General features: G+C 40.8%; 1 protein-coding gene across 4 annotated transcripts in view; it reads left to right on the top strand.

Annotated features, from left to right (window-relative positions):
* Positions 1–16,342, top strand: part of CSNK1A1 (casein kinase 1 alpha 1) — a 173,530-nt gene that overhangs the window by 99,895 nt on the left and 57,293 nt on the right. For all 4 annotated transcript variants that reach the window (XM_053717101.1, XM_053717100.1, XM_053717102.1 and 1 more), the window contains 4 exons: positions 3,384–3,523; positions 4,579–4,657; positions 5,467–5,541; positions 11,561–11,667. In XM_053717101.1, the coding sequence (XP_053573076.1) occupies positions 3,384–3,523; positions 4,579–4,657; positions 5,467–5,541; positions 11,561–11,667 (401 nt within the window). The remainder of the gene's footprint in view (positions 1–3,383; positions 3,524–4,578; positions 4,658–5,466; positions 5,542–11,560; positions 11,668–16,342) is intronic.

Raw genomic sequence — 16,342 nt, forward strand, 5'->3', positions numbered from 1 at the left:
GGCAGGACCTTCTCATTCAGGGACCCTTCCATCATCCGAATCTAATTTCTCTGCAGCTAACTGCTTGGAGATTGAACGCTTGATTATATCTAAGCGAGGGTTTTCTTATGCGGTCATTGATACCTTGATTCAGAAACGTAAGCCTGTTACTAGAAAAATTTACCATAAGATATGGCGTAAATATCTTTATTGGTGTGAATCCAAGGGCTACTCATGGAGTAGGGTTTGGATTCCCAGGATTTTATCTTTTCTCCAAGAGGGATTGGAGAAAGGGTTGTCTGCAAGTTCCTTAAAGGGACAGATTTCTGCTTTGTCTATTTTGCTGCACAAACATCTTATCAGATGTTCAATCTTTTTGTCAGGCTCTGACTAGAATCAGGCCTGTGTTTAGACCAATTGCTCCTCCTTGGAGTTTGAATTTAGTTCTTAATGTTCTTCAAGGGGTTCCGTTTGAACCTATGCATTCCATAGATATTAAGTTATCTTGGAAAGTTTTTATTTTTGGTTGCTATTTCTTCTGCTCGCAGAGTTTCGGAACTTTCAGCTTTACAATGTGTTTCTCCTTATCTTATTTTCCATTCTGATAAGGTAGTTTTACGTACCAAACCCGGTTTCCTTCCTAAGGTTGTTTCTAATAAGAATATTAATCAGGAAATAGTTGTTCCTTCCTTGTGTCCTAATCCTTCTAAGAAGGAGCGTCTGTTACATAACTTGGACGTAGTTTGTGCTTTGAAGTTTTACTTGCAGGCGACTAAAGAATTTCGTCAATTATCTTCATTATTTGTTGTTTTTTCTGGAAGATGTAGGGGCCAGAAAGCTATGGCTGCCTCTTTTTGGCTGAAGAGTATCATCCGTTTGGCATATGAGACTGCTGGACAGCAGCCGCCTGAAAGAATTAGGGCTCATTCTACTAGGGCTGTGGCTTCCTCATGGGCATTTAAAAACGATGCTTCTGTTGAACAGATTTGCAAGGCTGCAACTTGATCGTCTCTTCACACTTTTTTCCAAATTTTACAAATTTGATACTTTTGTCTCATCCGAGGCTGTTTTTGGGAGAAAGGTTCTTCAAGCAGTGGTGCCTTCTGTTTAGGTTCCTGTCTTGTCCCTCCCTTTCATCCGTGTCCTGTTGCTTTGGTATTGTATCCCATAAGTAAGGATGAAATCCGTGGAGTCGTCATATCTTGTAAAAGAAAAGGAAATTTATGCTTACCTGATAAATTTATTTATTTTACGATATGACGAGTCCACGGCCCACCCTGTTATTTCTAAGACAGGTATTTATTTTTTGTTAAACTTCAGTCACCTCTGCACCTTGGCTTTTCATTTCTCTTCCTAACTTCTGTCGAATGACTGGAGTGGGAGGGAAGGGATGAGCTATATATACAGCTCTGCTGTGGTGCTCTTTGCCTCCTCCTGCTGACCAGGAGGCGAAATCCCATAAGTAAGGATGAAATCCGTGGACTCGTCATATCGTAAAAGAAATACATTTATCAGGCAAGCATAAATTTCCTTTTTCATGCTCTTCAGATACATTTTGTTTGCCTTTTGTCTAACACACTGGAATTTAAATATTGATGGTAATTTTTCTTAAAGTTTTATATGCTACTAGACGTGCGTTAAAGTTCTATCTACAGGCGACTAAGGATTTTCACCAGTCTTCTGCTCTCTGGTTTTCTCTGGGAAACTTAAAGGGACAGTATACTGTAAAATATTTTTTCCCTTAATGTGTTTACAATTGCTTTTTTTTACCAACTGCAGAGTAAAAAATGTATGAAAATTAGCTTTTTAAGGCTTATTTGTGTATATTAAAGCTCTGATTTTGTGTTTTGAAGCCACAACCTAATAAAATGGGTTGAGCTTGTAGGTATAATCCGATATCATTACTGTATCACATTGTGCAAATATACCTGCTTCTTTATCTTATATCTGTCCTTAAAACAATCACCAGTACTTTGAGAGAACAATGGAAAATCAACATTTTATTACCTTATCTCTGCTATATCGCACTGGGAGTGTAATTTCTGCTTCTGGCTGTGTTTACACAGCTTATCTACAGCTGGTACGCGCGGCCACAAACTTTCAGAATAGGTGGGGATACCACATGCTAAATCAACAGTTTCAAATGCCAATATAAGGGTAAAGGAGCTACTTGTAAACAATTTAATACACTCCAGCAGGTAAAGTGGATCATTGGAAACAAATTAAAGGGGAGAAAATTTTTGAGTAAACTGTCCCTTTAAGGGGCAGAAAGCTCCGGCTACTTTCTTTGTGGCTGAGGAGTATCATTCGCTTTGCCTATGAAACTGCTGGACAGCAGCCTCCTGAGAGAATCACGGCTTATTCTATGAGGACGGTTTCCTCTTTCTGGGCATTCAAAAATTTAAGCTTTTATGGAACAGATTTGCAAGGTGCAACTTGGTCCTCATCACTTTTTTTTTTTTTCTTTCTAAATTTTACAAATTTGATACTTTTGCCTCGGCGGAGGCTTCTTTTGGGAGAAAGGTTCTTTAAACAGTGGTGCCTTCTGTTTAGGTTCCCTGTCTTGTCCCTCCCTTATCTGTGTACTCTATTGATTCCCAATAGTAATTAGATGATCCGTGGACTCTTTGTGTCATTAGAAAAAAAAACAAAATTTATGCTTACCTGAAAAATGTATTTATGTCTTGACACAATGAGTCCACGGCCTGCCCTGTTGAGACAGTTTGTGGTTATGTGTTAAACGTCAGACACCTCTGCACCTTGTTGCTTCCTTTCATTTACTTCAGTCGAATGACTGGGGTGGGAGGGAAGGGAGATGATATTTAACAGCTTTGCTGCCTCCTGCTGGGCAGGAGTGATATTCCCAATAGTAATTAGATGATACGTGGACTCGTGCCAAAGAAATAAATTTATCAGGTAAACATAAATTTTGTTTTTTGTATGTCTGAGGAAGGGGCTAAACCCCCGAAAACGTTCACAACTTAGGAAATAAATCTTTGAAAAGTCCTGGTGAGTGCAGTCTTCTTTTGCATGCATGCATGTATGTATGGCTTTGACCATATATAAATTAAAACTGCTTCATTGTGCTCATTAGTGAAAAAGGCTTGTACTAATTTTCAATTATAAAATTGTTCTCTTTCTAAATAAGCACTTCACATGAATTATGAAATGTGTCTTATTTTGAAGAACTGAATAATACTCCATAGTAAATACTTATGGGACTTACCTTCTAGAATAGTGTAGATGGGTTTATATATTTGACTGCCTTCCACAATTGTTGGGTTAAGCAGAAACCACATTCCCTTCAAATATGCACTTCCTTTTTAAAATTTATGCATGCAGTGTTTCAATTTTTCTTTGTACTATGTATTTTTGTTGACTTACAATTTTTCTTTCTTCCTAAGTTATTCCTTATAGACTTTGGTTTGGCCAAAAAGTACAGAGACAACAGAACGAGGCAGCACATACCATACCGAGAAGATAAAAACCTTACTGGTACAGCCCGCTATGCTAGCATCAATGCTCATTTAGGAATTGAGCAAAGGTAGATATACAGCTAACATTATTCCTATATGTAATGTATGTATACCATGCATTACTTTCTGTAATATCGTTGGATTGAAGGTTTTTTTTTTTTTTTTTTTTTTTTTTTTTTTTTTTTTTAGGCAACATTAGCAGTTTTTAAATGTTTTTCTACAAATGCTTTTGAAAAAAAACAAAAAACTTATTTGGTTCCAAAATATGAAGTTGGCTTCTGTTTTATACTGCCTCTCAGGTCTGTTTAATAAACTAGTTTTGAATAAAAAAGATGCATTAGACTAGGTTTTGGGTGTAGCATTTCAAAAGTGTTGCGCAAAAGTAGTAGTAAAAAGAATGTCATGAGTGACGTCACTTCAAAAATGTATTGTGTAAAACGGGACGATTCTAATCTATGTACACACTTTTCCAAGTTAAAGGGCCAGTAAATACAGTAGATTTGCATAATCAACAAATGCATGATAAATATACAATACATTGCAACAGCGCTGTCTGATTTTCAAATGAGTAGTAGATTTATTACTTCCCCATGACATTTCAGTTGTGTCTATTTCTAAATTAGAAGAGGGTCCATAAAGCCTTGTAAATGAACATAAAATAAAAACCAAACTTCATTGTGCATTCAATTAAAAGCACACAGGCCAAACAGAATAGTCTACATTTGTCTTTCTGTCCACTTTACCTCATTTATCTTGTTTATGTCTATTTCCACTCCTCTAACATCATGTGGTAGCCATCAGCCAGTTACAAATGCATATACGTATATATTCCGAGTCTTGCACATGCTCAGCAGAAGCTGGTGACTCAAAGTGTAAATATAAAGACTGCATAATTTAATGGAAGTTAATTACAAAACATTTTTAAAATTGCATGCTCTATCTGAATCGTGAGTTTAATTTTGACTTATGTCCCTTTTTTTAAGCATGCATAGCTGGCTCTTTAATATTGTGGTATCTTGTAAAACTTGGGATTGTAGCAAGTAGTGATTTATACTGTAAATTTAAACTATCTAAAAATCGAATTGGATCATGAAAATTTTATCATTTTATTTCTTTAATACAGTCGCCGTGATGATATGGAGTCTCTAGGATATGTGCTAATGTATTTCAACAGAACAAGCCTTCCTTGGCAAGGACTGAAGGTAGGTCATTAATTCAGTACTTTCTACAAAAATAAAGAAATGGTGTGTTTATATTTCATGAAGTATTCTGTATGACATATCTATGTATTATGATAGTATAGCTTTGTTTAAATTCTAAACAACTGGATTTATACAAAATGAATTAGACAGGATTGTGCAAATTTACTGTGTTTCAGATCAGCCCCCTTCTTTTGCACAGAGCAGTTTGGTTGTGTGCGCACTTGTGATCTTGGTTGTTACAATTAGTTTCTATGTATGTGTGATAGCACTGATCTGCCAATTTGGTGCTATTCATGCATGGTAGTGATTACAACAGCCCTCTAGGCAACAAACTCTTTTTTAATAGGAACCAATACATATGCTGTAATAAGTTGAATATTTACAGGCTAATATACACATATATACTGTGAAATTAATACACGGCAACTCTAGCTACCGCAACGGCAATTTGTGCAACACTGCTAAAGATGTATTGGGGATGGGGGGGATTTCTTATATGAATAAGGCCTGGTGTTTTAATTCCAGGGATAAAATCTCTAAGCTATGTCACTACAGTAATAAGAGTTGGATATTAATATAACTGATAGTTATGCAAAACTGGGGAATGGGTAATAAAGGGATTATCTTTTTAAACGATAACAATTCTGGAGTACACTGTCCCTTTTAACAGGCAACATACTTGGATTAAGTGGAAAGAGTAGGGTCAAGTATGATCTAGGACATTCCATTAGTAAATCAATTTTGCTTTGCTTCCCGGCTTAATGTAGTAATGCACAACGTTTTTATATTGTAAACCACATGTTCCGCAGGCTGCTACAAAGAAACAGAAATACGAAAAGATTAGTGAAAAGAAGATGTCCACTCCTGTTGAAATATTGTGTAAGGTGGGTGTTTGTAACCTTCAATTAGTTTTAGTATTGTTTCAGCATTTTTTTTTTAAATGTCTGCCACTATTACTGTTAAATTGACATGCAACAATTGTAATGTTTGTGTTTTTTTTTTCATAAGATTTTTTTTTTTAAATATAAAACATTTTAACCAGCTTTTCTTTCCTAAGATATGGAAAGTCCGTCATTAATTACTAATGGGAATATCACTCCTGGCCAGCTGGAGGAGGCAAAGACCACCACAGCAAAGCTGCCAAGTGTCACTCGCCTACCCATAATCCACAGTCATTCTCTTTGCCTCTGTCAATGGAAGAGGTGAAGTTTGGTGTCTGAAGAAATTAATTACTTTTTTGGGTATTTTTCCCTGCAAGCAAGGATTATTTGGGGTTTAGCTTAGTCCACGTTAATCTCTTCAGTAGAGAGTAGTGGTTGCTTTTAAGCAGTTAGGAAAAAAGCAAGGACTACCTCGCAATTTCCTAACACATTGCTGCCCTTGCTATAGAAAGCCAGAGTTGGCTTTTCCGTTCTTTTTTTTTTTTTCCTACCGGTCTCTGTAAGGAGTATTTGTTCTTTCACACCATGTAAGCTTTCGTCCTACTGGACAGCTAGACTGCAAGTAAGTGCTTTATATTTCTCCAACATTGGTGTGTCCAGTCCACGGCGTCATCCATTACTTGTGGGAATATTCTCTTCCCCAACAGGAAATGGCAAAGAGCACAGCAAAAGCTGTCCATGTAGCCCCTCCTCAGGCTCCGCCCCCCAGTCATTCTCTTTGCCGCTCTGAACAAGTAGCATCTCCACGGAGATGGTGAAGAGTATGTGGTGTTTAGTTGTAGTTTTTTATTCTTTAGCGCGCCAATGCTTGTCAATTGTTGCATAGTAACGGCAGTAATGGATAACTCAATAGCTAATATTTTATCCAAAATGCCAGCATTTCAGAGAGAGCGCGATTGCTCAGTTTTAAACACTGTAGAGCAGGAGGGCGCTGATGATAATTTATCTGTCATACCCTCACACCAGTCTGAAGTGGCAGTGAGGGAGGGTTTGTCAGATGGAGAAATTTCTGATACAGGAAGAATTTCTCAGCAGGCAGAACCTGATGTGGTGACATTTAAATTTAAATTAGAGCATCTCCGCGCATTACTTAAGGAGGTGCTATCTACTCTGGATGATTGTGACAATCTGGTCATTCCAGAAAAATTGTGCAAGATGGACAAGTTCCTAGAGGTCCCGGTGCACCCTGATGCCTTTCCGATACCTAAGAGGGTGGCGGACATAGTGAATAAGGAGTGGGAGAAGCCAGGCATACCTTTTGTCCCTCCTCCTATATTTAAGAAATTGTTCCCCATGGTCGACCCCAGGAAGGACACATGGCAAACAGTCCCTAAGGTCGAGGGGGCGGTTTCTACACTAGCCAAACGCACGACCATTCCCATTGAGGACAATTGTGCTTTCAAAGATCCTATGGATAAAAAATTGGAGGGTTTGCTTAAAAAGATTTTTGTACAGCAAGGTTACCTCCTTCAACTTATTTCGTGCATTATTCCTGTCACTACAGTGGCGTGGTTCTGGTTCGAGGAACTTGAAAAGTCACTCGGTAGGGAGACTCCATATGAGGAGGTCATGGACAGAATTCACGCACTTAAGTTAGCTAATTCCTTTATTTTAGACGCCGCTTTGCAGTTAGCGAGATTAGCGGCGAAAAATTCAGGGTTTGCAATTGTGGCGCGTAGAGCGCTCTGGCTAAAGTCTTGGTCGGCGGATGTATCTTCCAAGACAAAATTGCTTAATATCCCTTTCAAAGGTAAGACCCTTTTTGGGCCAGAATTGAAATAAATTATTTCAGACATCACTGGGGGAAAGGGCCATGCCCTCCCACAAGATAGGCCTTTCAAGGCTAAGAATAAGTCCAATTTTCGTTCCTTTCGCAATTTCAGGAACGGACCGGCTTCCAACTCTGCAGCCTCTAGACAAGAGGGTAACGCTTCCCAGACTAAACCAGCTTGGAAACCAATGCAAGGCTGGAACAAGGGTAAACAGGCCAAGAAGCCTGCTGCTGCTACCAAAACAGCATGAAGGGGTAGCCCCCAATCCGGGACCGGATCTAGTAGGGGGCAGACTCTCTCTCTTTGCTCAGGCTTGGGCAAGAGATGTTCAGGATCCCTGGGCACTAGAAATAGTCTCTCAGGGTTATCTTCTAGAATTCAAGGAACTACCCCCAAGGGGAAGGTTCCACATGTCTCACTTATCTTCAAACCAAATAAAGAGACAGGCATTCTTACATTGTGTAGAAGTCCTGTTAAAGATGGGAGTGATACACCCAGTTCCAACTGTGGAACAAGGTCAGGGGTTTTACTCAAATCTGTTTGTAGTTCCCAAAAAAGAGGGAACTTTCAGACCAATTCTGGATTTAAAAATTCTAAACAAATTTCTCAGAGTTCCATCGTTCAAAATGGAAACCATTCGAACAATTTTACCTACAATCCAGGAGGGTCAATATATGACTACCGTGGATTTAAAGGATGCGTATCTACATATTCCTATCCACAAAGATCATCATCAGTTCCTAAGGTTCGCCTTTGTGGACAAACATTATCAGTTCGTGGCTCTCCCATTCGGACTAGCCACTGCTCCCAGAATTTTCACAAAGGTGCTCGGGTCCCTTCTAGCAGTTCTAAGACCAAGGGGCATTGCAGTGGCACCTTATCTGGACGACATTCTAATTCAAGCGTCGTCTCTTTCCAAGGCAAAGGCTCATACAGACATTGTTCTAGCCTTTCTCAGATCTCACGGGTGGAAGGTGAATGTAGAAAAGAGTTCCCTGTCTCCGTCGACAAGAGTTCCCTTTTTGGGAACAATAATAGATTCTTTAGAAATGAAGATCTTCCTGACAGAAGTCAGAAAGTCAAAGCTTCTAAACGCTTGTCAAGTTCTTCACTCTATTCTGCAGCCTTCCATAGCTCAGTGCATGGAAGTAGTAGGGTTGATGGTTGCAGCAATGGACATAGTTCCTTTTGCTCGAATTCATCTAAGACCATTACAACTGTGCATGCTCAAGCAGTGGAATGGGGACTATACAGACTTGTCTCCAAAGATTCAAGTAGACCAGATGACCAGAGACTCACTCCGTTGTTGGTTGTCCCAGGATCACCTGTCTCAGGGAATGAGTTTCCGCAGACCAGAGTGGGTCATTGTCACGACCGACGCCAGTCTATTAGGCTGGGGCACGGTCTGGGATTCCCTGAAAGCTCAGGGTTTATGGTCTCGGGAAGAGTCTCTTCTCCCGATCAACATCCTGGAACTGAGAGCGATATTCAATGCTCTCCGGGCTTGGCCTCAACTAGCGAAGGCCGGATTCACAAGATTCCGGTCAGACAACATGACTATAGCTTAGATCAACCATCAGGGGGGAACAAGGAGTTCCTTGGCGATGAAAAAGGTATCCAAAAATCATCGAATGGGCGGAGGATCACTCTGGGACTCGTTAAAGGCGCAGGGACTTTGGACTCGGGAGGAGTCTGCTTTTCCGATAAACAGCTTGGCGTTGAGAGCGATTTACAATGCTCTGATGCTTGGCCTCAATTGCCCTTAGCCCGGTTTACCAGGTTCCAATCGGACAATATCACCTCAGTGGCTTACATCAACCACCAGGGAGAAACACAGAGTTCCTTAGCCATGAAAGATGTGGCTCGGATTATTCAGTGGGTGGGAGCTCACAATTGTTTATCTGCCATCCACATTCCAGGAGTGGACAACTGGGAGGCGGATTTTCTGAGCAGACATACTTTTTATCACTGGGAGTGGGCTCTCCATCCGGAGGTTTTCTCCAGGTTAACTCAAGTGGGAGGTACCAGAGTTGGATCTGATGGCGTCTTGTCAGAACGCCACGCTTCCAAGGTACGGTTCAAGGCCAAGAGATTCTCAGGCAGCTCTGATAGATGCTCTGGTGGTCACATGGGATTTCGGTCTAGCATATCTGTTTCCTCTGTTTGCGCTCCTTCCACGAGTCTTTGCTCGTATCACAGGAGAGAGCGTTGGTAATTCTAATAACTCCTGCATGGCCTCGCAAGATCTGGTATGCAGACCTAGTGAAGATGTCACCTTGAGGGCTGTCTCTGAGGAAGGACCTTCTAACTCGGGGTCCATTCCTCTATCCAAATATCGTTTCTCTAAAGCTGACTGCTTAGAGATTGAATGCTTAGTTCTTTCTAAGCGTGGATTTTCTGAGTCGGTCATTGAAACCATGATCCAGGCTCGCAAGCCTGTTACTCAAAAAATGTACCATAAGGTATGGCGTAAATACCTTTATTGGTGTGAATCTAATGGCTACTCTTGGAGTAGGGTCAGGATTCCTAGAATTATGTCTTTTCTCCAGTAAGGTCTGGAAAAAGGATTGCCAGTCAGTTATTTGAAAGGTCAGATTTCTGCTTTGTCTATTTTGTTACACAAGCATCTGGCGGGTGTGCCAGATGTTCAGTCTTTTTGTCAGGCCCTGGTCAGAATCAGGCCTGTGTTTAAACCTGTTGCTCCTCCTTGGAGCCTCAATCTTGTTAAAGTTTTGCAGCAGGCTCCAATTGAGCCAATGCATTCCATAGATATTAAAGGGACACTGAACCCAAATTATTTTTTCGTGATTGAGAGAGAGCATGAAATTTTAAGCAACTTTCTAATTTACTCCTATTATCAATATTACTTCATTCTCTTGATATCTTTATTTGAAAAAGGCATCCAAGCGTGTTTTTTTTTGTTTTTTTTTGGTTCAGCCCTCTGGACAGCACTTTTATTGGTGGCTGAATTTATCCACCAATCAGCAAGAACACAGGTTGTTCTCCAAAAATTGTCCGGCATCTAAACTTACATTCTTGCATTTCAAATAAAGATACCAAGAGAATGAAGAAAAATTGATAATAGGAGTAAATTAGAAAGTTGCTTAAAATGTCATGCTCTATCTAAATCACAAAAGAGAAAATTTGGGTTCAGTGTCCCTTTAAGTGGTTATCTTGGAAGGTTTGGTTTCTTCTTGCTATTTCTTCTGCTCGGAGAGTCTTGGAATGCTCAGCATTGCAGTGTGATTCACCTTACCATCTCTTTCATGCTAATAAGGCAGTTCTTCATACTAAGATGGGTTTTCTTTCTAAAGTGGTTTCAGATAGAAATAATCAGGAAATCGTTCCTTCTCTCTGTCCCAATATTCTCCTCATAAGGAACGTCTGTTGCACAACTTGGATGTTGTGCGTGCTTTAAAATTCTACTTAAAGGCGATTAAGGATTTTCCCCAGTCTTCTGCCCTGTTTGTTTCTCAGGAAAACATAAAGGTCAGAAGGTACTGCTACTTCTCTTTCCCTCTGGTTGAGAAGTGTTATTAGTTTTGCTTATGAGACTGCTGGTCAGCAGCCTCCTGAGAGAATTACAGCTCATTCCACAAGGGCTGTCTCCTTCTTGGGCTTTCAAAAATGAAGCTTCTGTGGAATAGATTTGCAAAACTGCAACTTGGTCCTCTCTGCATACTTTTTCCAAATTTTACAAGTTTTGATACTTTTGCCTCGGCTGAGGCTTCTTTTGGGAGAAAGGTTCTTCAAGCGCCTTCTGTTTAGGTCTTCCTCATGTTCTCCCTCGTTATTCTGTGTCCTCTAGCTTGGTTGGGTATTGTTTCCCACTAGTAATTGATGACGTTGTGAGCTCTCCAAATCTTAGGAAAGAAAACAAAATGTATGCTTACCAGATAACTTTTCTTTCCGGATATGGAGAGTCCACAACCCCACCCTTAAGACAGTTATTTTTGACTACACATTAGGCACCTCTACACCTATTGTGTTATTCCTTTTCCATTTCCCTTCAGTCGAATGACTGGGGATTATGGGTAGGGGAGTGACACTTGGCAGCTTTGCTGTGGTGTTCTTTGCCGCCTCCTGCTGGCCAGGAGTCCCACTAGTAATTGACGTTGTGGACTCTATATCCTTATATTTATCAGCTAAGCATACATTTTTTTTTAATTTATTTTTTTCTTTCTTTAAAGGGATTTCCAGCAGAATTTGCTATGTATCTCAACTACTGTCGAGGCTTACGTTTTGAGGAGGCACCAGACTACATGTACCTGAGACAACTTTTCAGAATTCTTTTTAGGTTGGTAACTGCCACTACACAGTAATTTTTTTTTTTTTTTAGGGTTTTTTTTTTTTTCATGCATTGTTTATACATATATTTGACATGGCGTTCAGTAAATGTAAAGTTTTCGTAATGAGTGCCTGGTTTTTAAAAATCCTATTAAAAACGGGCACTTTCATTCATCAGACTTTACATTTCACTGGTTTTGTTAAAATACCTTTTCTTGAAAGCGGCTCCAACACTTCTATAGCCCCTTCACAAGCCTCTTCATACGTCAGCAATGACAATTCCGCCATCCTCCAATCACCCGGGGAATTATTGCCTAAAGCAACACCCTGATTGGAGGAAGTCCGGGATCGACATTTCTGATGTAGGAAGAGGCTTGCGACGGGCGGGGGAAGCGCTAGAGCTGCTTTCACAAAGAAAAAGTAAGTATTTTAACAAAACCAGTGAAATCTAAAGCGTGAATGAAAGTGCCCCTGTTTTTAATAGGATTATTAAAAACCGGGCACTGGTTCATCAAAGTTTACATTCACTTTAAGGTTGATCAGCTAAGTAAGCGATACAATTTTTTTTCTTTTTTTAAGCACATAGAAAATAATTTAGTCAAAGGAAACCTTAACTATGATAAAGCAAGGAAAGACTTATTTCTTTCATGTAAGTTGCAAGACTCCATGAGCTAGTGACGTATGGGATATACAATCCTACCAGGAGGGGCAAAGTTTCCCAAACCTCAAAATGCCTATAAATACACCCCTCACCACACCCACAATTCAGTTTTTACAAACTTTGCCTCCTATGGAGGTGGTGAAGTTTGTGCTCAGATTTCTACGTAGACATGCGCTTCTCAGCATTTTGAAGCCCGATTCCTCTCATAGTACAGCGAGGGACGTGGAGAGTATCACCTATTGAATGCAATGATTTTCCTACCCGGGGTCTTTTTCATAGGTTCTCTTTTATCGGTCGTAGAGATTCATCTCCTACCTCCCTTTTCAGATCAACGATATACTCTCATATACCATTACCTCTACTGATAACTGTTTCAGTACTGGTTTGGCTATCTGCTATATGTGGATGGGTGTCTTTGGGTAAGTATGTTTCTCCAACATAGGTGTGTCCGGTCCACGGCGTCATCCTTACTTGTGGGATATTCTCTTCCCCAACAGGAAATGGCAAAGAGCCCAGCAAAGCTGGTCACATGATCCCTCCTAGGCTCCGCCTACCCCAGTCATTCTCTTTGCCGTTGTACAGGCAACATCTCCAAGGAGATGGCTTAGAGTTTTTTAGTGTTTAACTGTAGTTTTTATTATTCAATCAAGAGTTTATTTTAAAATAGTGCTGGTATGTACTATTTACTCTGAAACAGAAAAGAGATGAAGATTTCTGTTTGTATGAGGAAAATGATTTTAGCAACCGTTACTAAAATCCATGGCTGTTCCACACAGGACTGTTGAGAGGAATTAACTTCAGTTGGGGGAACAGTGAGCAGTCTTTTGCTGCTTGAGGTATGACACATTCTAACAAGACGATGTAATGCTGGAAGCTGTCATTTTCCCTATGGGATCCGGTAAGCCATTTTTATTCAGACAGTAAATAAGGGCTTCACAAGGGCTTATTAAGACTGTAGACATTTTCTGGGCTAAATCGATCATATTTACACATATTTAGCCTTGAGGAATCATTTAATCTGGGTATTTTTTGTAAAATAATATCGGCAGGCACTGTTTTAGACACTTTATTCTATAGGGGCTTTCCCTAATCATAGTCAGAGCCTCATTTTCGCGCCGGTATGGCGCACTTGTTTTTAAGAACAGCATGACATGCAGCTGCATGTGTGTGGAGCTCTGATACATAGAAAAGTCTTTCTGAAGGCATCATTTGGTATCGTATTCCCCTTTGGGCTTGGTTGGGTCTCAGCAAAGCAGATTCCAGGGACTGTAAAGGGGTTAAATATAAAAACGGCTCCGGTTCCGTTATTTTAAGGGTTAAAGCTTCCAAATTTGGTGTGCAATACTTTTAAGGCTTTAAGACACTGTGGTGAAATTTTGGTGAATTTTGAACAATTCCTTCATACTTTTTCGCAATTGCAGTAATAAAGTGTGTTCAGTTTAAAATTTAAAGTGACAGTAACGGTTTTATTTTAAAACGTTTTTTGTGTATGCTCAGTCAGTGGAATGGGGACTACACAGACTTGTCTCCGAAGATACAAGTAAATCAGAGGACCAGAGACTCACTCCGTTGGTGGCTGTCCCTGGACAACCTGTCACAAGGGGTGACCTTCCGCAGACCAGAGTGGGTCATTGTCACGACCGACGCCAGTCTGATGGGCTGGGGCGCGGTCTGGGGATCCCTGAAAGCTCAGGGTCTTTGGTCTCGGGAAGAATCTCTTCTACCGATAAATATTCTGGAACTGAGAGCGATATTCAATGCTCTCAAGGCTTGGCCTCAGCTAGCGAGGGCCAAGTTCATACGGTTTCAATCAGACAATATGACGACTGTTGCGTACATCAACCATCAGGGGGGAACAAGGAGTTCCCTGGCGATGGAAGAAGTGACCAAAATCATTCAATGGGCGGAGACTCGCTCCTGCCACCTGTCTGCAATCCACATCCCAGGAGTGGAAAATTGGGAAGCGGATTTTCTGAGTCGTCAGACATTGCATCCGGGGGAGTGGGAACTCCATCCGGAAATCTTTGCCCAAATCACTCAACTGTGAGGCATTCCAGACATGGATCTGATGGCCTCTCGTCGGAACTTCAAGGTTCCTTGCTACGGGTCCAGATCCAGGGATCCCAAGGCGACTCTAGTAGATGCACTAGTAGCACCTTGGACCTTCAACCTAGCTTATGTATTCCCGCCGTCTCCTCTCATCCCCAGGCTGGCAGCCAGGATCAATCAGGAGAGGGCGTCGGTGATCTTGATAGCTCCTGCGTGGCCACGCAGGACTTGGTAGGCAGATCTGGTGAATATGTCATCGGCTCCACCATGGAAGCTACCTTTGAGACGAGACCTTCTTGTTCAAGGTCCGTTCGAACATCCGAATCTGGTCCTACTCCAGCTGACTGCTTGGAGATTGAACGCTTGATCTTATCAAAGCGAGGGTTCTCAGATTCTGTTATTGATACTCTTGTTCAGGCCAGAAAGCCTGTAACTAGAAAAATTTACCACAAAATATGGAAAAAATATATCTGTTGGTGTGAATCTAAAGGATTCCCTTGGGACAAGGTAAAGATTCCTAGGATTCTATCCTTTCTTCAAGAAGGATTGGAGAAAGGATTATCTGCAAGTTCCTTGAAGGGACAGATTTCTGCCTTGTCTGTGTTACTTCACAAAAAGCTGGCAGCTGTGCCAGATGTTCAAGCCTTTGTTCAGGCTCTGGTTAGAATCAAGCCTGTTTACAAACCTTTGACTCCTCCTTGGAGTCTCAACTTAGTTCTTTCAGTTCTTCAGGGGGTTCCGTTTGAACCCTTACATTCCGTTGATATTAAGTTATTATCTTGGAAAGTTTTGTTTTTGGCTGCAATTTCTTCTGCTAGAAGAGTTTCAGAATTATCTGCTCTGCAGTGTTCTCCTCCTTATCTGGTGTTCCATGCAGATAAGGTGGTTTTACGTACTAAACCTGGTTTTCTTCCAAAAGTTGTTTCTAACAAAAACATTAACCAGGAGATAGTCGTGCCTTCTTTGTGTCCGAAATCGAAGAAGGAACGTTTGTTGCACAATTTGGATGTTGTTCGCGCTCTAAAATTCTATTTAGATGCTACAAAGGATTTTAGACAAACATCTTCCTTGTTTGTTGTTTATTCTGGTAACAGGAGAGGTCAAAAAGCAACTTCTACCTCTCTCTCTTTTTGGATTAAAAGCATCATCAGATTGGCTTACGAGACTGCCGGACGGCAGCCTCCTGAAAGAATCACAGCTCATTCCACTAGGGCTGTGGCTTCCACATGGGCCTTCAAGAACGAGGCTTCTGTTGATCAGATATGTAGGGCAGCGACTTGGTCTTCACTGCACACTTTTACCAAATTTTACAAGTTTGATACTTTTGCTTCTTCTGAGGCTATTTTTTTGGGAGAAAGGTTTTGCAAGCCGTGGTGCCTTCCATTTAGGTGACCTGATTTGCTCCCTCCCTTCATCCGTGTCCTAAAGCTTTGGTATTGGTTTCCACAAGTAAGGATGACGCCGTGGACCGGACACACCTATGTTGGAGAAAACAGAATTTATGTTTACCTGATAAATTACTTTCTCCAACGGTGTGTCCGGTCCACGGCCCGCCCTGGTTTTTTTTTAATCAGGTCTGATAATTTATTTTCTTTAACTACAGTCACCACGGTATCATATGGTTTCTCCTATGCAAATATTCCTCCTTAACGTCGGTCGAATGACTGGGGTAGGCGGAGCCTAGGAGGGATCATGTGACCAGCTTTGCTGGGCTCTTTGCCATTTCCTGTTGGGGAAGAGAATATCCCACAAGTAAGGATGACGCCGTGGACCGGACACACCGTTGGAGAAAGTAATTTATCAGGTAAACATAAATTCTGTTTTTTATTACTTAAGACACCTCAGCTATGGTTTTGTCACTTTATGTATTTATATAAAGTTCTAAATATATGTATTGTACTTATATTTGCCATGAGTCAGGTTCATGTATTTCCTTTTGCAGATTGTCAGTTTATTTGAGGAAAGCCAATATTAA

The sequence above is a fragment of the Bombina bombina genome, chromosome 6 (assembly GCF_027579735.1).
Source record: "Bombina bombina isolate aBomBom1 chromosome 6, aBomBom1.pri, whole genome shotgun sequence".
Taxonomy (NCBI): domain Eukaryota; kingdom Metazoa; phylum Chordata; class Amphibia; order Anura; family Bombinatoridae; genus Bombina; species Bombina bombina.